This window comes from Pinus tabuliformis, chromosome 5_2 (assembly GCF_031772625.1).
Source record: "Pinus tabuliformis cultivar Carrire ecotype Pingquan chromosome 5_2, CPIR1, whole genome shotgun sequence".
Lineage (NCBI taxonomy): Eukaryota > Viridiplantae > Streptophyta > Pinopsida > Pinales > Pinaceae > Pinus > Pinus tabuliformis.
This window is the reverse complement of record NC_142306.1, coordinates 249,770,872-249,798,042: the sequence shown is the minus strand read 5'-3', so window position 1 is coordinate 249,798,042 and position 27,171 is coordinate 249,770,872. Positions and strand designations below refer to the sequence as shown.

General features: G+C 37.5%; 1 protein-coding gene across 1 annotated transcript in view; it reads left to right on the top strand.

The window, feature by feature from the left end:
* LOC149158475 (protein FATTY ACID EXPORT 3, chloroplastic-like) overlaps nt 1–27,171 on the top strand; it is a 48,345-nt gene that overhangs the window by 4,189 nt on the left and 16,985 nt on the right. The window contains exons 2-3 of the mRNA XM_089434000.1: nt 11,918–12,314; nt 12,537–12,704. Of these exons, the coding sequence (XP_089290126.1) occupies nt 11,918–12,314; nt 12,537–12,704 (565 nt within the window). The remainder of the gene's footprint in view (nt 1–11,917; nt 12,315–12,536; nt 12,705–27,171) is intronic.

The following is a 27,171-nucleotide window of genomic DNA, read 5'->3' as shown; positions in this document are numbered from 1 at the left end:
TTTCAAGGGCAAAATTTTCAGTCAATTTGCTTAATGAGAAGTTTTTTAGTCAATTGATCGTGATTGGTAAGTTGTGCATAAGCAAGGCGATGGGTAGAGGGGTTAGAAATTTGTGAAAAATATGTCTAATTCTCCCTTCTTTGGATAATAAATCAACCATTACTCCTAACATCCAAGGTTGGGGGGGCTTTGGGACCTCCCAATGCTGATTTGTTTGCCAGTTTGGTGGGGACTTGCAATGGGGGTTCCTTAGAAGTCTCGTTGAGGTCAATCAATTTGTGGGGGTGGGAGGGTGGGTCAAGAGGAGTGAAAGGTTTTACTTGATTTCATATATAAAGCAATATGGGCCTCTACTTTCCATTTGTTGCCCTAAATGGTTAAGACAATAGGGAAGAAAGATGTGATCCTCTTGATGGGGTTTGGTTAGGGAGGTTCATGTAGGGATTGTGGCCAATGTTTGAAAATATCCCTTATTAAAAGAGCTAGGCATATATACTTTGGATAATGAAAGATTTTAGAAAGGAGATACTTGAGCTAGGCATATTTATTTTCCATATGATTTCATAATTGATAGCACATTTGAAGAGAAGATGCTCCTTCGACTGGGTCTCTTGTAAGTGGTATAATTGACAAGTCCTATTATTGCATGGGTTGTGGTGATCAGACACTACTTAAAGTCCATTAGAGCTTACTTGGAGCTATCCAAAGGGGGCATCCTAAGGTTGTTCATCTAGTGTTTTTGTGTATATGTAGGTTTGATAATAAGGCTTTCTATCAACTACATGAAGATCTACCTTCTTGGGGCTAAGACCCCTAAGGAGTGCAATCCAAGTGATTTGGATGTACTTATTAAAGATGCCCTCTGCAATTCATTGTTTTAGGTGATGTTTAAAGGGTAGGAGGTGGCCTAGAAATCTAAAGAGGGGGAATGATGATAAGGGAAGATGGCCACCCTCCAGAGTAACTAGAAATCCTTTGAAAACTAAAAACATATCCTTCTAATAGGGTTTGCAGAGGCAATATCCGCAGAAGAACAAAGAGTTAAGTAAGGGTATCTATCCCTTTCGAAGGCAAAGCCTCCCAAGTTCAAATTTGTGAAGAAAATAGTTACGTCCAAGTATCTCTCTCTCTCTCTTGAGAAAATCCTCCTAAGTTCAAATATGTGAAAAAAAGTGTTAAAGTCCAAGATGGTCTTGAGGCATAAATGATGGGGCATCGAACTCCAATTGGACGATGGGTTGTGGAATTGCTTGTTTGCAACAAATGATCCACTATTTTCTTCTTAGCTAGTTGATCTGAAGCAAACCAAGTTCCCAAACCTTTAAACCATAAGGATGAGGGCAACAAAGCCATTTTTTTTGTTTAACTGATGCTGCAAAGCATGTCCCAAATTGAACTGAGGCCTTAGAAATTGAACTTTAAGTATGCATAAGGTGTGGTTATCTTGATCTCTTCCTCTTGGAAATGGAAGTGATAGTTAGAGAGCACACTTTGATGCATTAAATTTATAACCTTAGTCTTAAACAAGTTAATTGTCCATTATTGAAGATTACAAATGTAGAATAGGGCAGCGGTTTGTGTTTGTAGCTCCATAGGGGAGGAGGTCAAGAGGATTTCATCATGCGTAACTAGAAGCAGGCTATGTCACAAGGTTCGTCGAACTTTAACCTTCAGGTTCGAATTTTGGCGAACCTTAAAATTTTTTTGAGGTTCGACGAACCTCATAGCCATTGACCAAGTCCATAGATCAAAATTTAGAACCTCATGTCACAACTCAAGCTTGTAATTTTATCCTTGCAGTTTCCATGTCCGTGATAACATTTTTGATGTTTATTGATGTTGATTTCTTACTATTTTATCCTATATATATATAAACCTAATGGCGAACATCATCTGAACCTCATAAAAGATTTGAACTCAAACCGAACCTAATCATTGCTGAACCCGAACCATGTGACATTGGAAGCAGGTATATCAAAGACATGGTGTAGAACATAACTGTCCATGTCTTTTATGTGTTACTTGAGAAAGGATTCTAGGTCATTAGTGTAGATCCCAAAGGGAGTTCATGGGAGAGGGCACCTTTGTTTGTCCCTTGTAGTATTCGTGATGAATTCTAAGAGGCCATGGGTGGTGCAAAGATGGCCAAGGACCAACTTGCACAATCTCCAGATGGAACCAAAACAGTCTCCTAGATGCCAACGCCACCCTACCTATGGGACAAGGCTTTTTTGGGGGCAATGTCAAATACCTTTTGAAAGTCCACGAAACCATTGAAGACTTTTGAAGAGTGATGGTGGGCCTCAATAATGGCACAAAGCATGAAGATGATCCTATCCTTATCTTTGAGGTGTCTCCACTCAAGCTCATATGATATTCACAAATGAATGATTGTAGCATAAAGCTTGGTGAGCATGTGTGCAATCATGATGGTAATTGGGTGGATGATATGGGAGAACCATGATGGACACCAAAACAAACAACATGATTAAATAAATCAGAATGTGGAAGTTGAGATAGTGAATATCATGCTCGTGGAACTTTTCCTTGTTGGTGATGCAACTAGTGTTCATAATTTCTACCACTTTCTTGATGTCATCGTGAGCAAATATATATGCCAAGAGGGGGAAGAGTTAGCGTTTTAAGGTTTTCCAAGAACGTCATAATGGTGTTGGGGGGTTAAAAAGTTTTTTTATCTGGGGGGGACTTTAGGTTGGTTAGGATATAGTTTACCATACTAGCACAGCTGCTACAAGGAAAACGTGTGATGCTGTTGGAGTTGGAAAAGCACGGGAGACCATTCAGTAGCTGTAGGTCATGAGATATGCCAAGCTGGAGAAGTAGCAGGTTGTGAGATTCACCAAGCTGGAGATGCAGTGAGTCATGAGATTTGCCAACCTGGATAAGCAATAGGTTGTGACTGTGAGATTCACCAAGCTGGAGAAGCAGCGGGTCATGGGATTTGCCAAGCTGGAAAAGGTGTCATCTGTACACTGTAAGGGGACTTGTTGTTCCTTAGATTGTTCTTGAGAAAAGATCAGGGCCAAGGCACGTTATGGAGGAAAATATCCTCCCTGCTTTAGACTAGTTGAAAGGTTTCAGTAGTCACAGGGGGTAACCCTTAGAGGTGTTTATTATAGATATTGTAAACTTCTCTAATTAAATTGAAGTTCAGGTGTTTGAAATGATTGATTGATTAATTTGGAAAATTTAAGCTTAAAAACATTAACATAGCCATGCATTCTCTTTCCCAGAGGGCACTGTAATTCTGTTTAATCAGCTTCAAAGATGATAAAGAAATAAACTAAAGATATGAAGGGAAACACAATTTCCAAAGAAAAAATTGCTCTTAGACAAAAAATATGCTTTGCAAAAATGTGATTTTACTGAAACATAAAATGGAACTAATTCTTCAAAATTACAGAAAAATGTTCCAAGAAAACTTCTATACTAATAACATATATTCATGAATCATAATATCCTCAATTTCAACGTACTCTAGTCATAAATATTTTAAACATGAAAACGGAATTGAGAAATGACAAGCATTAGTATAATAATAACATCAGATATGAAATGTAAGGCCAACATGTGAACAAATTCACACGTCTGTATTGCTGTATTAAAAGCTTTGAATAATTTCAAAGATTCTTATGAGAATAAATCTTGAGAGTCAAATGACTTTCTTAGTACAAAGTTTGAAGTCTCCCATAAACAAAGAAAATTATAAATGTTGATTAGACGGGATGAGTCCTTTAAAGAAAGAAAAAACATGAATGAAGCAGAAAATTAAGACAACTTCTAAAGCAAGTTCCTTAACCACTCTGGAAAGAATATCCTCTTCCTTCTTGTTTTCTTCCTTTATCCTTCATTGCCCAACCGTTTTCTTGTTTAACATAATGGTTTCCAAATTTAGACAAAAGTGTAAGCTAAATTTATTGGTAAAATTGTTACTTCTCTTGTTTTGGTGCTTTCACGGTTGGGATGCTGATATCATTGTGTTTTTCTTTTTCTTTTGCTTAGGCATTAATGCTGATGTGGATGTTTATAGTAGGGCTGCTGATGTGCATGCTGGCAATGGCCCTGTACTTCTTAACTTAACAATTAATTGCCAATCATATCCTTCTGGTATTCTGCTATCTACCATTTTTGCATTTTATGGAGGTGGAAATCCAAGTTCAAATGCTTCTGCAAATTCACTTCTGAATTGTTGGTACAATTGAAGTACAATGTTACACTAACTTTGATTTGTCATGATTAAACTTTGTACGCATTGTGACTACAGTTCTGTCTTTGATTCCCAGAATTTCCAAATCAAAGTTTTTATTGTTTAAAAATTTTATAGCTTTGTCAGCTATTTGAGCGTTATCTCCTAAAAATTGCCATTATTAACTTCAAGATTCATTGATTTTTCAAGAATTTTTGTTTCTTGGAGCATATTAAAAGCAATAATATTGGAACCGGACTGAGATTGGTGGAACTGGCCAGTCAGACTGTTTTGGTGCCTAAACTGGTCTGACTGGTGGCACAGAACCAGAAAAGGCTCGTTCAGTACCAAACTGGCCTTTTTTCACCAATCTAGCTGGTTCTGTACAATGCAACGAATGACCCTCCAAATGCAATTTTTTTTAAAGAAAACAATAATTTATGGGTGGGGCAGCCTAATATTCAACCCTAGGGACCTACTAATGCTATGTAATTAATGGTAATTTTAAATTCTTAAAGTAAAAGTGACATGCTTCATTATCTTTTATTTTACCATTAATTGATTTAGGATTTCTGAGAGTGGTTTTGATCTCATTGGATTTCTTATGGAAAAAATAGAATCTCAGATGCAACTCAAAATCCAGTAGACTTAACAGTTTTTAGGATTTCAGGATTGATGGGATTGCATTGTTTCCATTGGTTGCTGCCGTGTATGAAGGTATGTAACTAGCATTTAATCAAGAGCTCTAAGCCCTCTATGTATCCGGATGTTAGTGACATTGCCTACTGAACTCTTCTATCATGACCCTAGTAAAAATGTATCTGTCACTCAAACAGAATCTTGATTTGACATGTGAAGCTTTTTCTATTTTATTTTAATGCTTAGAGGGTGATATTGAAGATGAGGATCCCAATATAGGCAATGATTTTGCTGGTATTTAGGTATTTGTTGTAGAAAGAATTTTTTCGATACTAGAGGTCATTTAGAGCCTCTTTGTTGATGTATTTTTGGTGCAGAGATATATTGCACTAAGTGCTATTTTTGGTTATATGCACTCTTACTTGGTATATAAATGAGAACATTTGCATATTTGTGTATGTATGGTTTGGATTCATATTGATGGACATGGATATATGTGCCTTTCTTTAAAATTTGAATATTTTATGTATGTTTTGGTCTACTGTTTTTTGGTCTTCAGTTCTGACCGGTTCCTGGTTCAGGGGGTCCTGGTTCAGTTTTGGTAATTCACTGCATCATATATATATTTATAACATTAAGTTTACTGTATTATTACAGGCAGAATATCATTTAGGTTGCCTAACAAGTGCAAATAGTTTCTTTTCTCATAAGATTAATATGATATGTCAAGACTCCACCACTATTTCTAAAGCATCTTGGGTTGACTATAAACTAGGCATTGGTGTGTCATTACTATAAATAGGCATCGTTGCATCAAAATAGTGTCGACACATTTTGTGTATCCCCTAAAGGTGGGCATTAGAGGACTATGAATGAGAATCGCTAGACACACCCAGCACTCATGCAACCAACATCTTGGATAGAAGAGGCAAATTTACTTAATACACACTTAAAAAACTGCATTTATGTAGTTAAAATATCTAAGCAAATGCAGTTTAAGCAGCCTGAAGACTAGTATCCAACCCTCCATACTTATAATTCAGCAAAAGATGAGCAACAATATGTTAGGATATTATTTATATTAGTTGTAGTTAAGTGGGCCCAGAGTGTAGGATACTTCATGTCCTCTTTATTTCCTATTAATATTTTTTTAACCATAACGAGAATATTGTATTAGTCCAACATCCGCACCTGAATCACGGCCCGCACAGCAGGTGCTTACATAGGAATTCCTTTGAAGCCAGCTATACCTGTAACCTCTTGACCATTATTATTGTTGTTAACCATCAGCATGACTTTATCTCCTAGTAAGAAATCAAGAAGACTCATTTGAATAATCATCTCATACTACGATTGGATATCTTGTAACTGGAGGTAGCCCCCTCAGAGAGACTTATTATTCATTCATTCACTTGTTCTAGGTGTGGTATTACTGAAAATGGTGTTTTTTTAATGCTTATTGGGTTATTTGGCTCATAACATTTTGGATCAAGTGAACAATGCTTGGTTTGACTCCAAAAAAGTCATTTTACCATTTTCGCTACAACATTTTGTTGGGATATTGAAATTGTGTGGCACTTGTGTGGTTGAAAAGAGGATATGAAGTATCCTCCACTCTAGGCTGCCTTGACTATATCTAATATGAAAATAATGAATGAGAGATAGGACCCTAAAACACTACCTATGTACCTAAAGTGTGCAAGGATAGCGGCACCATTTTTGAAATCAAGGTGCATCAGGGTATGGAAGTGGTGCACATAATGTATGCATGAAATATATAAAGAAATTCAACTTTTAAAAGATGAAATAAAATCTATGTAAAACGGTATAACTTAAAATATAGAAACATGTGAAAAGAGCTATATATTAAACTTTATACCATTGAACAATGCTATACTCCCATAACTTGATGGAATGGCACACAGTTGTGGATGGTACAAATCTTCAGAAAAGTTCATACATTTACAGTCTATATTTTGCCACTAGATAATTCTTGGGGACAGTCTGTGGCATATACTCTATATTTTGTCACTAGATACATGAGTTGGATCTCTATAACAAGTTGTCAAGCTATGTCACGTGGTTCATGTTCGCATTCAACAGCAATGAAATTCAACAAAAAATGCCATGACAAAACATTTATAAAATTTGCAGTTAAATTTGAGAGTTTTATATATTTATTTATTTTTAAAGTATATAAATTATGTTTCTATACATAATATAACTTGAACTTATACCATATAAGAATCTTATATAGCCCCATGGGTTAGCTCAATCGGTTGAACCATCCACCTAAGGTATGTTGCAGATGAGGAGGCCATAGGTCACAGGTCGAGTCCCTCAAAGTTACCTGCTGCTGTTAGCATTGGTGGCTGAACCGCCCTCCTAGAATATTCTGAGGAAGAGGGGGGATTCCACAAGGTATTTATACTTTGGAAAAAAATATTTAATCTTATATAATCTATATATATTATATAACTTTAATCTTAAGTAAAGTAAATTATATAATTTAATATTATATTAATATTATATATAGAAAGAGTTAATACAGAATCAAATCAACTCTACTAATCCCATATTGTATACATATATTCTTTTTACTAGAAGAAAAGCTTTATATTCATAATGAGAATATACATCTGGCTGTTCTGTAGACATCACTTACATGGGTTTTTTGACAGACCAATTTCTGTTTAGCATCAACAATCCCACAAATGCCTATCCGACATCAACCCTCTTGGCTAATTGACATGTCATTAGTTGAACACAATCATTCTAGCACAGACATTACCACCCATGCAAAGCACAACGAAGATGAAGTTGGTGATATACAGAACAGAAAATAATGCACATATTTATCCTTCTAAGGCAGATATTGGACAATATTTGACAATATCTAAAACAAGCTACCAATTTTTCCTATATTTTGCCAATATTAAATTCTTTTACATAAAACATATGGATATAATATGACCAAAATTGCAAACAAACTCCAACAATTGATAGAGTGAAGCCAGTAGGTCAACTAACTATACAACCTGATTGGAGAAGAAGACATGCATGAAAGAAAAAGTAGAGACACACAATAAATACTATAAGGCTTTCTTATATTTGCCAATATCTAAAACAAGCTACCAAGTTTGCCTATATTTTGCTAATATTAAATTCTTTTACAAACAGAAAACCAAATCCTAATCAAGAACCTTAGCAGATATATCTTGGGGCATAGATATTAAGCAATAAAATATCAACTATAAACATTTAAACTTGCTGCTTAAGGTCTCACTGACCATTATATGTGAGGAAATTATAAATTTATACGATAACCAATTGTATAGTTACCAACGTGATGAGATACATGAGATACACAAGCTAAAATCTTTTAACTTTTAAAGTGTGCATCATCATACTTTAAAGGCCAACAACTTGAAGAAGAATGTGATATTGCTTGAAGTTCACTAAAAGAAGACGGGCTAAGACCATTTCAATAGGATTACCCATTATAGTAGAAGTTGACATTTCTTAATGCTTTAACCAACAAAATCATCTTCTTGTGTATTCTGTTATGAAAGTGTTTGACAACTTCCTAAGTTCTTAGAATTGACTTACGGACTCATTTTTTCATAGTGAAATCTTTACCCAATACTTATTTTTCTTCCAATATATTACCAGACAACTTACAAGACTTGTTATGTGCTTCCCCAAAGATGGACTAGCAAGAAATATCATAATAGAAATAAGTCTTGTTACCGCAAAATCTAGCACATTAGTGCAAAGTCTCACAAGTGTTCTAAACAAATTATGCAGCAATGGGAGTGTCACCACTGCCACCTCAACAACTACTTCCCTCGTATTAGGATGGACACGATCCAACACGAAAGTGTCTTTTGTCGTAGATCTTAGGGTTAAACTAACCCAACCAAGTTAAGCTAAATGACCCCAAGGGTTACACAATGATTTACCACCAGTGAGTGATGTCAAGTAATTATGGTTTAAGGTGAATTTGTAGGTAAATTTCTTTTGAGTTCAAAGGGTCCTGTGGCTCTTCTAGAGGCTTAGGTCAACCGAAAAAGGCCTAAAAAAGGTCCCTAAACACACAAAATCAAGAAATCACCTTTGGCTAAAGTAAATTACCATGTAAGATCAGAAATTGCAGCAACCAACTAGTTTATAACAGTAACAAATCTAGGCCCAGAACTATGATAATAAAGTGAAAAATGAGGGCTAATAAAATGAATAAACAAGAGAATTAAGTATAACAATTTTTTGCCGTTGAAAAACACTTAAAAGCAATTAAAACCCTAGAGTCAGCCCTAATTTATGGCTGGAAAATAAACTTAAAACTAACACGTTTACTTTTTAAATATATTCCAAATATTTAACCCTAGAACAATAACATCCATGACAGTAAATGCTGAAAATATATGATTTTGTTGCAATTAAATCCTTACTTACACTAAAACAATAAAAATAAATGATTTTATGAGTATAAATGATTGTCACAAGAGATAGGACAAGTGCCTTTCTCAATCTAGGCTAATGTTGTCTGAACTAACAAACTTAGGGTATTTTGAGTAGATACTAGACACAAAACTTCTAGTGTAAGTCCACTCACTTATCCTAGGGTTTTAAGATTTTAGCCCCCAATTTCCAAAGATGATTTAAGGGGAGTCCACTTGCTACTTCTCCAAAGACTTGGAGGAAGGGCTTGCTTAACAATGATAATGAAACCAATACTGTGCCTACTTGCTTAATGCATACTTACATTCATCCAATAAAACACTATCCAAGATAAACATAGTCCACTTACTAGATTCACCATTCATCGTCCCAAGCTTCACCATAAATCATCCATGAAAATAGATCAAATCCACATCAACAAAGTCCCCAAAAAAGTCGATCAATTAGTGATCCCCAGAGAACTGGAGAAAAGAAGCTAAAGCCAAGAGAAGTGTGTCTCTCCAAGTGCACACTGATACAAGTCCTCCCATATTTATCATTGTTCCACAAAGTTGAGGACAGGGGGACGCAGGGATGGGGAGATGTAGGGGGGGGCATGTGGGATCATCCCCAAATTTTAGTGAAATTCATGGGGGACGAGGGGACATTGGGGTCTCTCTCTCTCTCTACATTTTTTTTTTTTTCCACTGGAAAAATCTGTAACTTTCATTAATGATTTGAAAATTACATTGATATCGCTATGAAAATGCTAGAGGTCACTGTGTATACAGCGAGCCTATGCCATCAGCAAAAATTTGAGATCAATTCAAACTTAAGATGTTCCGCGCAGGGTCATCTTATCTTTTGTCAAAATTATTACAAAAAAGCCACATTTGGCTCGCTTACTGCTCTATAAGTTCTTGAAAATATATACATAAATACTGCTATAAACAATCAAAATGATTCATAAAGTTATTGCTCTGATGCTTGCTGGTATCGCTGATCTATGTAAGGACGGTGGTAATATTTGAATTCCCGCTGTCCTTGAACTTCAGTAACTTCCCATACACCTCGGTCCATTTGCGCGGCCTCCTTGGATAATCTGTCGGCACTCTCATTGTGCTCCCTGTAGATGTGCGAACATGAGATGATGTTGAATGCAGTTTTGAAATCTTGAATCTCATGCAAAATTATACTGAGTGTGTGTATGTGACAGATTGCATTGTTGTTGAACCAGTCAATAATGATTTTTGAATCCCCAAATATGTTTATGCAAGTAATGTTATGGCCCAATGCAAAGTGGAGGAGGTGTCTGAGAGTAATAAGTTCGGCATAATTGTTTGTGCCAGTGCCCAATCCCGCTTTGATTCTGTAGTGGTGCTGATCCGATTTGTGTATGATGATTCCTCCTCCACAGCCCTGCTGATTTGCTGCGCCGTCAAAGAATGCCCACGGGGTAGATCGGTCTATGAGTGGAGGCGGGTGTGGTCGTCGAACGTGAGCAGGTGGGGGTTCCGGGAGTTCGTTGAATGCCGCAATGATGCGAGCTTCTATCAGGTGCCAGTATACAGGTTTGTCCTGGAAGACAATCAGGTTCCGCGCCTTCCATAAGTGCCATATTACTATGGCAGGAAGGTTTATCGATTTAGAGCCTTTGTGTCTGGTAGACCATTCAGTCCATGCCTCCATGATGTTATGTCCAGCCCAGAACCCGTTGTATGCAATGGTGTTTCTGATATTAATCTCTCTCTCTCTACATATATATATATATATATATATGAACATGATTCAAATTCAAATTCAAAATCAATAATGAAATACATTAATTTAAATTCATCATTCTAGAATCTACATTGATTAGAATAAATCATTCATTATTCTAGAATCAGATTAGTACTATGCAAAATAGTAGACATTAAAATCTGAAGAGTGGAATAGTAAACTGAAAGAACTGAAACTCAAAAGTAGTTAAAAGTGACGAGTCAAAGACTTGTTCTAAGGTCATCAGTATCTAGAGTCAAGACTGAAAAGTTAAAACTGAAAATGAACAATGGGCAATGAACCAATGTTATCACTATGATGTGTCTGAGTGTCACTTTTGTTTCACCGTTCTAATTTTTTATGGTCAATCTGCCTCAAGATGGAATACTGAGCTAGTTTATACCATGGCTTCAATTTAATAAAAATATAACTTATTGTTTGTGAACTGACTATATATGGTGGGTTGTGGATGCATGTTTAAAGACCTACACATCTATACTCCATTTTATGGCATCTGCAGTGTTTAGATCTACTGAACTCTTAGATAGAATTTAACCATTGGGATTGCGGAAACTGTTAATAAGCATTATGCATGATTAACTGTGCAAGCATAATGTCTGTTCCAAGTGCCTCCCGTTTCAACAATTTATATACGAAACTTGTATTTGTAAGACACTGGAGTACTCAGAATCATTTATTGATATTTTCTTTGGTTGTATTGAAAATTGTTGGAATACAACTGGGTAAATGGAAGGCAGTCTCGTCTCATTCTTGTTGTTTTATTGGATATGTTGTGCTTTTCTTTGATTGGTTCTGATTTTGCCGTATAGTTGCTGAGTTGATATTACTTTTTAAATTTCAAATACGCAGGCTTCCTCAGATGTTGATGTAGAAAAGGTAAGAAATGAACTTGAGAAACAAGCAGATGAATCTGAGGAAGCATGGAAGCAATCCCTTGATGCTTTCAAGGACCAGGCTTCCAGAATGCAGGGAATTTCAAAAGAGGCATATGCTGTCTATGCTGAAAAAGCGAAGATAGTGTTAAAGGATACGACAGAGCAGTTGAAACTACAGTCAGAAAAGATGAGAGCAGTTTTAACTTCAACTGCGGAGGAAATGCGTGTAAAGGGAAAAGAAAATTTGTCAATTTGGATTGAAAATGTTCCTGAGACCGTAAAGGAAGTAGCTGAAACTGCTATTGGTGTTCACCCAGATGATCTTAAAAACCTGTCTAAAATTCATGACTTTTGCCTTGGTATTCCATATGGTAAGAGTGCTAATTTTTTTCTCTATTATGGTGTTTAGGTTTATTATATTCATTTTCCAGTTAGCATTACAATCTTGCCATGGTAGATATGATATTGAAATGAGCATGCAACAAACATTACACAGCAATAATATCTGCAAGTATCTTTTCGAGCAAGCAAACTATGTGAGCTCTTTATTGTTGTCTATAAAATCAGTTGTTGCAACTGTTCATGTGATACAGGTGCACTTCTTTTTGTTGGGGGTTTTCTTTCATTTCTCATAACTGGAAGCATTCCTGCTGTTCGTTTTGGAGTCATCCTAGGTGGGATACACCTAGCTGCGAGCATTTCAAGCCTTAAGGCCTGGAAGAAGGGTGATTCGTCCATTCCCTTTGTGAAAGGACAAGCTGGTTAGAGACCTCTCTAATAACAACCTTCTTTTTTCCATTTGTTTTAAGCTTGATAGTAACAAACTTTTGACTGTTTATATCGTGGCCAATAGAATGTTAGAATTGAAGATGGACATATAAGTCAGTTAAAACTTAATATGTTAGTGACATGTGACTATATTAATATTATTATATTGAGGCTAGGGGTTAGGTAGTTAAATCCATTGTTGAAATAATTGGTATTGGCAAAAAATTACCAAGGGTCAGGATATTGGTATATAGGAGAATTGTTGAAAATATTGGCAAATCGACAAACTGTGGCAAGCATTAAAATATACAAACCAAATTCATTTTTATCAATTTTTGTTTTGGTTAATTTAATAAAATATAAGGGAACATTAACTTCAAGTAACTATATTGGCACATTAATATGGAAAAAACATTGATATATAAATCAAACCTCAAACATCAAACTCTTGATATTGAATCTAGATGGTTGTACATTCAAGACCAATAAACACAAAATTAATTATATATATATATATATATATATATATATCATCACCATGAGTCATTTACAATGATTAATCTAGCACAGTGTTGCGGGGTAGTGCCTCCCCCCTGATCCCGCTCCCAATCCGCGCTCTGTGCAGGAGTGACTCGGGAGTGGGTTGGGAGCGCGCTCCCTAAAAAAAAAAATGCTTCCTGCCTTTTCGGGAGTGTTTTGCCTTTTTTGCAATGATGTTCCAAATGCAATTTTTTTTCAAAGAAACAAATAAGTTTTGAGTGGGGCAGCTTAATGACCAAGTCTATGGCCCTAGTATTGATATGCGTTTTACTTAAATTATTAACATTACCATGAAATGACTCAGGATGTTTGAGAGTGGTTCCGACCTCATTGGATTTCATATGGAGAGTATAATTTTAGATTTCATTCAAAATCCAGCAGACTTATCAGTTTTTCAGGATTGCAATGTTTCCATTGAATTTTGTCATGTATTAGGGTATGGAACTCGTATTTAATCAAGAGCACCAATCCCTCTATGTACCTTGATGTTAGTGATATGGGTTGTTGAACTCCTCTATCATGACGCTCCTAAAAATGTACGCATCACTCAAACAAAATCTTGACTTGACATGCTATGCTTTTTCTATCTTATGTTAATGCTTAGAGGGTGATATTAATGACAAAGATCCCTATATAGATACAGAGCTGATGACAAAGATACCTCTGGATATTAATGCTTAGAGGGTGATATTAATGACAAAGATCCTAATTTTCCAACAAGACTAAAAAATTAGACATTTCTCGTGGTGGCAAGAGGCCCAAGCATAAGCAATAGATAATAGATTTACTTGTCTTTTCTAGATTCTAGTAGTTTTTATAACTATTGATTCTAGTAGTTTTTATAGTTTGAAGTTGGCAATTATAACTTATTAGTAATGAATTATGAATATGATCCTTCATGAAAGTTGAAAGTTGTTTCATTTCATTTTATGACATTTCATTTCATGTTAGATATTATTTGTTGTAATGGTTACACTTAGCTTACAAGTACAACTTTGGTGATCAGTGATGATGAATGTTATGTATTGAATTTTGAAAGCTTGAAACTTTAAGATTGATGAATCATGAGACTCAATATGTTGTATGTTACTAACTTGTGGATGTGGTTGATGAAGATTATAACTTCTAGATGATTGTTGTTATATATATATATATATATATATATTTTTTTAATATTATGTTTTTTATATCTAATTCATCATTCTACATGTTTTTGTTGACATATGTGTATCAAAATATGTATATATATATATATATATATATATATATATATATATATATATATATATGTATATATATAACGCTCAAGGATTCGCTTCCAAACCGGGAGCTTTTGAAAATGTCGCTCCCGCACCCGTTTTTGCTCGCGCTTCCCGCTTTCGCTCCCGCTCCCAAGTAACACTGATCTAGCACCTTGATACTTATTTACTATACCTCTTTTATGGGCAATGGAATGACTTGTTCTCTTATAGGAGAAGCCCTGTTGTTTGAGACACATTTCTGTTGGTGGGTTTCACACTTTGTGTAGAAGGTGCTATTGAGTCTGGGACATTAGCCTCCTCACTTTCAGTGTCCTCTACCCCCCCTTGTGGCAAGCATTAAAATATACAAACCAAATTCATTTTTATCAATTTTTGTTTTAGTTAATTTAATAAAATATAAGGGAACATCAACATCAAATAACTGTATTGGCACATAAATATGGAAAAAATGTAGATATATAAATCAAACTCCAAACATCAAACTCTTGATATTGAAACTGGATGGTTGTACATTCAAGACCAATAGAGACAAAATATATATACATACATACAAAATTAGATCAACTTAAATGGTAGTGATGTGATATATTAAATTAATATTGCTAGTTATGTATTCTAACAAAAATTAAAGTCAGTGAAATGACCCTTGTTGACTATTGAATTGCACTTAGTCAGGGTTGCTTGAGAGCGAGAGCAAAAGCGAGAGTGGGGAGCCACTTTTTTAAAAGCTTTCGGGTCGGGAGAGAATTTTTATATAATATATATTTTTTTATATTTTGATGCACACATGTCAACAAAAACATGTAGAATGATGAATTAGATATAAAAAGCATAAAAACATGGATTAAACCATATAACATCAATCATCTAGAAGTTATAACATTCATCAACCACATGTCCACAAGTTACATATTGAGTCTCATCATTCTTAAAGTTTCAAGATTTCAAAATTCAATATATAATATTTGTCATAACTAAAGTTGTACTTGTAACCATTACCATTACCAAACTATAACAAAAAATATCAAACATGAAATGAAATGTTTCAACTTTCAACTTTCATGAAGCATCATTTTCATAATTCACTATGTTACTATACTTGGCCCTCTGGGGTTCAGGGTCCACTAATCCAGATCCGCCTAGATTCATCGAAGAACTGACAACGCGGTGAATCCTTGATCGATGGAAACAGATCCCTCGCCTTGGAAATAGATCTTTCACTTTGGAAACGGATCGTGTGTAGAATTCCGGATTTCGGCTTTTTATTCAACTCGGTTTTTAAGTTTTGGACTTTAATTTTAGTTTTTTTTGGCATAATTGGATATGCAACCCCTCATTCTTCTTTTCTATGAGTTTGTCAGCCATAGGATAGCGACAGGAAGAGATTGAGTCGGTTGTGGGCAAAGATAGGTGAGTGATGTCGTGTGATTTGTCGAGTCTGGAGTACCTGCAATGTGTTGTGAAGGAAACGCTGAGACTGCTTTCAACGACACCACTGTTGCTTCCCTACGAGTCAATGGAGGCGTGCACGATAGCGAGATATCACATTCCTGCTAAAACGAGGCTCATTGTGAATGCGTGGGCAATCAAGAGAGATCTTGATGTGTGGGGAGAGGACGCTCTCGTGTTGAAGCCAAAGAGGTTTATATATTTTGTAATTTAAATTTTTATTTTATGCTTATAAATAAAAGATAGTGGTATAATCTAATTATTCTATTAACATATTAATAGAATTTTAAATATTAATTAGTTTTTACATAATCTAATACAATTATAAAATTATAATACAAATTATCAAATAACAATATGTTAAATTTGGAAACTACGGTCAAACATCATTTTGGACAACTCTTATGAGGCAACTGATATTTTTCTTGGATTCCTCTTTCCGAGAGGTGTAGGATTGATCTAAAGGTCATCCCATTCTGACATGTACAAATGAAGTTATGAATTTATTTTGATTATGGACAAATTGTTAAGGTCGGCCAACCATCAAATTAGCCTCCTCTAGCATTCAACGTTGCATATAAATACAAGGTTCCTCCTCATTTTGGCATCACTCTCATTCATATTTCTCTCTCTCATCTTTATTGGGTACAGATTTCTGGGCATCTCTCTCTCTCCACACGTGTGAAGGAAGGTCTGATTTTCTAGCTGCTGCGTTGACTAGATTTCATTGAAATTTTATAATGCCGCAATTTCAGGAGGTTGATTTTGACCAGTGTTGACTTCGGTTTTGTGAGGGAGACTTCTATTTGGGCAGGCCGTAGTTTTGGGCACAAAAACCGAGGCAATTTGACCCTTGTGTTGGCCAAAATTGATTGCCCTAGTTTTGGTTGTTGCGTTGAATTTAGTTGACCAAGTTTGATTGGTTAATTTCACACTCTTTTGGGTTGCATTATCTTGTTGTTGGAGGCTGAGTTGACCAAGTTTGACTGCGCCGTTTTGGAGGCAATTTCAACCTTGTTGACCAGCGTTGACTTTTTGGTTGGGGCCTTCTGTTTTTGCTGTTTTGATTGATCAGATTGGGCAAGTGAATATTGTAAATTGTACTCTCTCTGTGCTGAACTTTTGAAGAAGTATAAGAAGAATTGATCAAGGGTTTCCCCACATTGGGGTTTGTCCCTAGATGGTGCCATATCTTGTATCCTCTTGTGTTAGTTCTACTATTGTTGTTTATGTTCTATCTGCATTTGAGTCCCTGGATGGTGCCATATCTTGTATCCTCTTGTGTTGGCTTGTCTTCTACTATTGTTGTTTATGTTCTATCTGCATTTTACTATCATGATGATGTGATTGTTGAACTGGATATTTATATTGGGTTAATAAAGAAATTGAAGTAAAATTGCTCTAAGCATAGTGTTGGACACCTAATCCTAAGTGGGTTAGTGTGGAATTCGAATGGACAAAAGCAGTCCAAGAGACCTTGGGATCTGAATCCCAAGAGTCACATATTGTACTATAAATGTATATCTGATGTTAATAAAAAATGAACTCACATGATTTATCTTTCACATCTTTTGTGTTGTCCATGTGTGTTTAACATGGTATCAGAGCCACTTGTTTTTCTGTGGCCTGTTATGTGCATGTCAGTCCTGGCCCTCTGCCATATAACGCATCTGTCCAAGCCGTTAAGCCGTTATGAGACCTGCGTTCTCTGTCCATAAATGCCCCATTTAAAAGCGCTGCTCCACCTGCATTTAATACGCTGCTCTCTGCACACAAACGCTCCTTCACACAGCGAAATTTGTGCCATTCTTTACCTGCGCCTGACATTCACTTGACAGAGGAACGTTTGCATTGTTCATCCGAATAAGTTGATTGCTCTCTGAGCGCATTGCCTGAGCGTTTGCCTGACACACCTCTGCTCCTTGGCGCACCAGCGCTGCATACGCTCTCTGCTCTCTATCCTGACAAATCTACTCTTTGCAGGGTCTGCAGGGTTTGCAGCGTATATCTTTACAATAATCTGCATATTGAATTTTAAATAATGATACCACACCACCTGAACTCGAACGGTAGAGACGCTCTCTGTAGATTTCACTGAGAATACGGTGCATTCAGTGACATTCCGTTTTGAAGGATTCATTCTTCAGTTATCCACCTTCGAACAGGTTCGATCCGATGACCTTTCTATGCCATTTACCATTTGAAATCCCTGTATACTATGCATATTTCCACTATTGTTGAAGCTTCTTTCGAAGCATTCATGGTGTTTCCCCAACATTAATGGCGTTTTCGGAGCTTGAGTGGTGTTTTCCGAGCTGTACTGCTGCACGCAGCGTCGCGAAGAAGATGCGGCATTTGTTTTTCTGAGTACTCGAAGGCCGAAGGGGAGTGGAAAGTGTCCAAGAAAGAGGAAGGAGCCCGACTTCGGTGGCGGCTTATCTTAGAAGAAGAAGTAATAGAACAACTTCGGTCCAAGAAGATAACATGGAGGATAAAGGCATTACGCACAGAGATTGGAAACATGAATTCCTCCCTTTATAATATTAGTGGCTACATTCTTGCTAATGGCCAAAGCAACCACTCAAAATGATTTAAATTTTAGAGGATGCAGCAGTTTCATATGAATTTACTCTTCCACAATTGACGTATTGTAGTTCATGAAACACTGTTTTCGGTACACTGATCTTTCAGATTGCAACTTTTCATCATTTACTGATTTTTCTTTGGCAAATCTCCGAGTCTGCGCCTTCTATCTTGCTGTTTCTGCCACTTTTCTGCATGTCCTGTTATTTTGGTATTGCAGTAGTCATTGTGGGTAGTGAAATGCTGTTTTAAGTATTGAATTTTAGTTGCATCGGAGTTCCTTCTGTTATTCTTTTTTGGATCAGAAAAAGGATTGCTGATGTTTGGCTGATCATCCGTATTTCTGAGCTGAATTGTGGAGTTTATGGGTTTTGGTCTATAGTGCCAGGAGATCCACTGGACAAGTCTGTTGTTTTGCGACCATTAGAGCCTGCACCTATTCAGCATCTTGCACGTGAGTTCATGGTGAAAACCAGGCGCAGAAAGGGTATGAGTGAGGATGTGAGTATCAACAAATTTTTCGATGATCCTATGTTACTTGAGATGGCAAGGCAAGACGCCGATTTCCAGCAGATCTTGTAGGTTACTCTGCTGTAGAACTTGGGCAGAGTCTCTGTATTGGTAAACACATCCACTGTAGATCATCCATAATACTGATAAACTGCTGCTTTGATCATCTGTGATAAGTCTGCATGCGCAGCTCGGAGCATTGAAAGGAGACTTAACGAAACCAGCCATAGAAACGCCATTTCCAGAGAAAACAATAAAAACCGCAACAGATTTCAACTAATACTGAAGAGCAGGGAATGGATATGCATGTTGTTGCGTATTAAAAAAAAAAATGGTGTTGGAACGTTGTTCATTGATGATTTCTGCACATTAACGGATATCATATGGCGCCAAACCCTCTGTTGATCGTTGTTCAGTGAAATTGGTATGTATTTGTTTTGATTGAAGTTGTGCGATGGTGCCAAATATACCTTGAAACCATACAGAAAATGGATTAGAATTGGTTGTATATGAGTTATAATAGACATACGGTAAATCCTTTTTAAAGCCATCATTCATATGGATTAAGTTCCCTTAAAGGCGGTGGTAGTCTATTAAAGTTTGTTGAAATGTTTTGAATGGTGGCATATAATGCTCATATAATGAGATTTTTGGATGGTGGTAAAAGAAAAAAATAAAAAAATCCATGTTCTATCTTAATGAAAAATTATCAATTCATTTTATGGACAGAATAGCATGTGGGGTTTTTGATATTTGAACTAATTTGGAGATTGGAGATTATTGAGAGCTTCTTTGTCTTAGCATTGTATTAGAGTTTGGAGTGCGTTGAGATCTTCATTTTTTTACTATTTTTTGAGGATGGCTCCAATTGGTGCAATATTAGAGTCATTGGACAATCTAATACTTTCTACTATGGATAATACAATCAAAATCAGCAAGGATTTTCTCACTGATATTCACAGTTGTTTACAAAATGCATAAGAGAAGATAGAATTTTTGCACCTCGAAACTCAGCTACAGCAGGAAGAATTACAACAGTGGAGTCATCATTCTGAACCTGTTTTTGTTCAGAACAATGAAGCAAACTCCCATAAACAGCAAGTCAATATTGTTCAAGTTCATTCAGATTCAGTACCCAATAAAGCAACAAGTGTACATGCAGATGCAGAAACTCAATCTGCACTTCCCAAGCCCATCATCAGACCTTGGGAACAACTTGTCCACAACAAGCACAGAACTGGTCTTAGATATGACAAGGACTTGTCCTTTCATATTCCAAACTATGCCAAGCCCATTCAATTTCAGAGTGCTGGATTCATTGATGACAGTTCACCTGCTTCTCATGACAGTTCAGCTTCAGCTGTTCCAGATTCTGCCCCTCTTCCACAGCAACAACAACAACAACAGATCGTGAAATGCCAACACTGTGACCGAGTTGGCCATTTGAAAGATCACTGTTTTGATCTTCATCCATGTAAGCACTGTCATAAAACCAGTCATTCTTCAAACAGATGCTTCAAAAACAAACATCCTGCAAGAACAAAGATTCATCTTGGATGGATCGCTTCTTGGCAATGGGCATCAACAGCCAAGAAGATATTCCAAACACATGTCAGAACTTGTTCCAGAATATTGAACAGTCTTGCAGTTGAGTTTTCTCCATCTTCTCACCTTGTACCTGACACGGGGGGAAATGATGGTCCTCTACAAGCTTCAAAGTCACATCAAGCGAGCCTGAGCCACAACCTACCACACCAGTTTCAGAGTTGTAGCCAGAGACAAAGATGCCTGAACATGCCTTCAATTGGCAATCTGGGACACTTCCTCTAGCAGAAGACTCCAGCTTCTTGCCAGTTTTGGAAGAGTTCCAGGAATTACAGAGTTGTTGGTCATCCTTAAACCATCACAGATTGAGAACACTTCCTCTAGCAGAAGACACCAACTTCTTGCCAGTTTTGGAAGAGTTCAGGAATTGCATTAAGCATTCCAGAGTTGTTGGTCATCCTTAAACCATCACAGGTTGAGACCTCCCTTTCATGGTTGAAGGTTTCCCTCTTTAAAACAATAAGATCACTTCCTCTAACAGAAAACTTCAGTTTCTTGCCAGTTTTGGAAGAGTTCCGAGAACTGCACTAAGCGTTCCAGTGTTGGTGGTCATCCTTAAACCACCGCCCTTTTTTACCAACATTTCATAGAGCACATTCAGCCTAGTGCTGCCATGCATTTTTTGCACATTTTGTATTACAGCTCTCTTCTTGGACTCATACATAACCCTTCGGATTAAGGGGGGGAATGTTGGACACCTAATCCTAAGTGGGTTAGTGTGGAATTCGAATGGACAAAAGCAGTCCAAGAGACCTTGGGATCTGAATCCCAAGAGTCACATATTGTACTATAAATGTATATCTGATGTTAATAAAAAATGAACTCACATGATTTATCTTTCACATCTTTTGTGCTGTCCATGTGTGTTTAACACATAGAAATACCATTGTTATCCTAAAATTAACGTGGTATCGGAGCTGAGGTGAAGACAAAGCCCAAGCAAGAGTGAGAAGAGCAATCACTGATAAAAGACAAGATTCAATGGCTTCCACATCTTACTTCAAGTCTAATGATAAGCTTCATGATAAGTCTGATTATCATGCATAGAAGATGTCTTTTGATTTGACATTAAAAGAACATGATGTGATGGATTATGTGTAGGGAAAGATTTCAAAACCTCCTTCTAATGCACCGGTTGTTGCTAAAACCAAATACAAGAAAGGTGAAGTCAAAGCCAAGAAGATCATCAGGGATTCTATTCATAAGTATTTAGTTGCTTACATTTCTGATTTGAACACATCAAAGGAGATATATGACAGGTTGGTTGGCATGTTCAAATCTAGCAATGCAAATCGAATTCTTTTCCTTAAGAACAAACTGAAGGAAATAAAGAAGAGAAAAGGTGAGAATATTCAATCCTACTTCATGAGGATTACCGAGATCAAAAATGATCTTCTTTCGATTGGTGAAGCTATTGCTGATAGGGAGCTCATTCTCATTGCCCTTGGAGGTCTTCCTCCCGAATGACGTGATCAACACTAGTATTCTCAATAACGACATGGTTTTGAAGAATCGCTGACTAGATGTTCTCAAGAAGAAACAAGGATGATGGAATTGGAAATGCCTTCGAATAGGAATAATCTTACCGCATTCTCCGCTCAAAAATGGAAGGAAGGGAAGATGCTTCGTTTGCAACAAGTTTGGTCACTATGCCAGGGAGTGTCCAAATAGAAGGGACACATCTTATGATGATGATCACAATCATTCCAGGGGCAACATTAACAATCAAATGAATGGCAGGTTCAATAACAAAGGGAAAAGAAATGCTTCCGCTAAACTTGGAAATGATCGAGCTTCTAAAAGAACAAGAAACTCCAGGTATGATGAGTCTAATTTTGTAAATTCGAAGCAAAAGGAATTTTATCTTATATTTTCCCTCTCTACTGCTTCTCCTCCGGATACTTTGGGAAATTGGTTGATTGATAATGGTGCCTCAAGGCACTTCACTGGGTACAAGGAAGCTCTTACAAATCTGATAGAGAAGGATACAAATTTGGAAATTATCCTTGGAGACAATGCCACCTATCCCATGAAGGGAGTTGGGAATGTTACCCTTCAATTGAATCAAGGTAACATCGTTCATCTTCAAGAAGTACCATATGTACTTGATCTAAAGAAGAATCTTGTGTCTATCTTGGTGATGGAAGACAAAGGATTCAAGGTGGCATTCATCGACGGAAAGGTACGTGTATGGAAAAGAAATTTCAAAGAAGAATTTACTCTTGGATTCAGGGTTGACAATTTATATCAAGTTTTGGAGGAAGTCCATTGGGAGCTATGTCTTACGACACATCTCTTCAATCCGAACTATGGCACTCAAGGTTTGCTCATATTCACTACAAGGCTCTACCTGATGCAAGGAAGAGGGTTACAGGTATGCCCAAATTCAAAATAGAGCATGAAGGTGTATGTCAGGCATGTGTCGAGGGAAAACATACAAGGGGACCATTCCCCTCAAGTGATAGCAAGACCACAGACATTTTGCAATTGGTTCATTCTGATCTATCCAGTGCAATGCTTGTGAACTCATTGGGAGGATACTTATATTATTCAACCTTTATAGATGATTTCTCTCACAAGACTTGGATATATTTCTTGAAGAAGATGGATGAAGTATTCTCATGGTTCTGTTTTTTCAAAGCTTTGTTGGAAAATCAACCAGGAAGAAAATCAAACTATTGAGGACCGATAATGGAACCAAATACGAATCAAATGAGTTCAAAGAGTATTATAGAGAAGTTGGCATTAAGAGGGAGACTACTACCGCATATACTCCTGAGCAAAATGGTGTTGCTGAAAGGAAGAACCATTCTATCATAGAAGCCACTCGTGCCATGCTTCATGATCAAAGACTTCCGAAGTTCTTATGGGCTGAAGCTGCAAACACCGTCGTGTATGTTCAAAATAGATGCCCTCATCAAGCGTTGGACTCCAAGACTCTCGAAGAAGTTTTCACCGGTAAGAAACTTGATGTTTCTCACTTTAGAATTTTTGGTAGCCTCGTATATTTTCATGTGCCGAAAGAAAAGAGAATCAAATTGGATGCTTCCGGGAAGAAATGAACATTTGTGGGCTACAGTGAAACTTCTAAGGCATATAGAATCTATGTGCCTGGTCAAAGAGAAGTGGAGATAAGTCATGTTGTCACTTTCGATGAGGATGCTGTTCTTGGGAAGATTAGTAACCTTTCTCTTCCAAGGAAGGACAAAGAAGAAGATTCTGGAAAACAAGGAGAATTGCAGGATGAGCAGTGCTCGATGCTGAAGGACCGATGGATCCCATTGATCCACCCCCTCATGAGCCCTCCTTCTGGAAAAGGAGACCCTCATGGCTTAGGGAGACTCTCAAAGATGCCGAGAGATGTGGACATTTCGTGAAAGTAAGAACCTGAATAGGTACAAGGGTACTTAACTGCCATGAGCACCATTGTTCAATCTGAGCTTTACACATTCGAAGAAGCCGCCAAACACCAGGTTTGGAAGGATGCAATGAACAAAGAGTATTAGTCAATTATGAAGAATGATGTCTGTGATGTGGTCCCTTGACCAAGGACAAATTTGTTGCGCCTCAAAATGGCTCTTCAAGATCAAGCATGGCGCTGATGGAAGTACTTAAAAGTTTAAGGCTAGATTCGTTGCTCGAGGCTTCTCTCAAAAGGAAGGTGTAGATTATGATGAGATATTTGCATCTGTTGCCTGCTACACCACCATCCATTCGATTATAGCCCTTGCTGCCTCGCAAGGATGGAATCTTCATCAGATGGATGTCAAAACTACTTTCTTGCATGGTTCAGTTAAGGAGGAAGTCTATGTAGAACAACCTGAGGGGTTCGAAGTTCAAGATCGTCAGTCACATGTATGCAAGTTGAAGAAAGCCCTCTATGGGTTTAAGCAAGCACCTCGGGCTTGGTATGAGAGGTTCGATAACTATCTAATGAAGCTGGGATTTACGAGAAGTGAAGCTGATCCGAACCTTTATTTTAAGGTTGAGAATAATAGACCTCTCATCTTGGTACTCTATGTGGAAGATCTCTTTCTGATAGGTGCAAACCATTTATTCATCAATGTAAGAGGGAGTTGGCTTCCAAATTTGAGGTGAAGGACCTAGTATTGATGCATTACTTCCTAGGGTTGGAGGTCTGGCAAAAGCCAAGCAAGATTTTTTCTTTCTCAAGGAAAATATATTGTGAAGATTCCTAAAAGATTTGGGATGGTGGACTGCAAGTCCGTGACTACTCCAATGGAACTTAACTTCAAGAAGTTATGCGAAAGTGTTGCTGGGCCCGATTTGGGAAATCCTTTTGAGTATTGTCAACTCGTGGGGGCCATGATGTTCTTGGTGAACTCCCGTCCGGACATATATTTTGCAGTTTATGGTCGAGCCTCATCAATGAGGGGAGAGAGAGAGAAGTGTGAAGATGAGTGTGTCCAAATGAGGTTAAGGCATCATGTATTTATAGCAAACGTTGAGGATGAATAGACATGATTGTTGAGCTTCTGAGCCTACATAAGTTTGCTGGCCGACCTTGACAATTTGTCCATAATCAAGATAAATTCATAACTTCATTTGTAAATGTTGGAATCAGATGATCTCTAGATCAATCCTACACCTCTCAGAGAGAGGAATCCAAGAAAAATATCAACTGTCATAAATAAGATGACCCATGTGGAGTTTGGCCCTAGTTTCCAATTTTAGCAAATTTTCTAGCTTATTCCAGGTTCCTTGTGAAGGAGGCTCAAGTTAATTTCTAGGGATTTTCTGAGCAGTTTGGAGGCTCGAAACACCAGTTCCACTTTAGAAGCAACAACGGTTTACTAGGTCATGCGAGCTATTAGCAGCGGCCATTTCAGCATTTGAGACTACATCCTTCGACCTGAGTTTGGCATGCTTCTAGTAGCAAGCCCTGGGTTCTATGGTCCTCATCCTATTGTATTAGATTTATCCATATGAATTATTTAAATGGCTTAGCTTATTTGCCCAGTTTCTTGGTGTTTTGATGGTGCATGCGTATCTTGTGATTTTTATTGTTGTGGCTTAGCTCATGTGTCTAGTATAACTGTCGTTGTCCTAGTTTGGAATATTACAGTCCTAGTTTGGGATATTACAACTAAGTTAGAAAAGCATGCCAAATTTCTATTTCCTTGGGAGGCACAAAGTCGAAGTTTGTGGCTCAAATAGGTACTTTTGCACGGGCCTTGTGTCAAGGTTTGCAAAAGTCGCCTACATGTTGTGAAAATTTTGGGGTTTGTTGGTATCCTTCACAGGTTTCAAGATTTTTGGGATATAGAATTTATGTGGTTGGTCAAAAGGAAGTTGAGATAAGTCATGATGTCACCTTCGACGAAGATATGGCCCTAACCTAAGGAAGGACAAGGACGCTGACACCAGAAATCAGGGTGAAAAAGAGGACGAAACGATGCCTGATGTTGATGAACCTATGGATCCTATAGATCCTCTTCCTCATGAGCCTTCCTCCTCCAAGAAGAGACCCTCATGGCTTAGGAAGACTCTCGAAGATGTCGAGAGACATATTGCACCAAGGGGTCTTTTCGTGAAAGCAAGAAGCCGAACAAGTATCAAGGATGTTTCACTGCCATGAGCGCTATCATTCAAAATGAGGCTTCATCATTCGAAGAAGCCGTGAAGCATCAAGTATGGAAGGATGCTATGAATGAAGAATACGAGTCAATTCTGAAGAATGATGTCTGGCATGTGGTCCCTAGACCCCACGACAGGGTGTCACCTCTAAGTGTCTCTACAAAATCAAGCATGGAGCTGATGGAAGTGCAGAAAAGTTCAAGGCTCGATGTGTTGCTCAAGGCTTCTCTCAAAAGGAAGGTGTAGTTTACGATGAGATATTTGCCCCTGTTTCCCGATACACCACCATCCACTCAATCATAGCCCTTGTTACCTCGCAGGGATGGAACCTACATCAGATGGATGTCAAGACCACTTTCTTGCATGATTCAATCAAAGAGGAAGTCTACGTGGAACAACCCGAGGAGTTTGAGGTTCATGATTGAGAATCTCATGTATGCAGGTTGAGGAAAGCTCTCTATGGATTGAACCAAGCACCTCGGGCTTGGTATGAGAGGATCGATAACTATCTGATGAAGCTGGGATTCACTAGAAGTGAAGCCGATCCGAACCTTTACATTAAGGTTGAAAATGATAAACCTCTCATTCTAATACTTTATGTGGACGACCTCTTTCTGACTGACCCTCTCATTAACAAATGTAAGAGGGAGTTGGCTTCTGAATTTGAGATGAAGGACCTAGGATCGATGCACTATTTCCTAGGGTTGGAGGTCTGGCAAAAGCCAGGTGAAGATATTGGAAAGATATGGGATGGTGGACTGCAAGCCTGTGACTACTTCGATGGAACTTAACTTTAAGAAATTATGTGGTAGTGTTGCTGGCCCTGAATTGGGAAATGATTCTGAGTACCGTCAACTCATAGGAGCATTGATGTTCTTGGTGAACTCCTGTTCGGACACATGTTTTGCAGTTA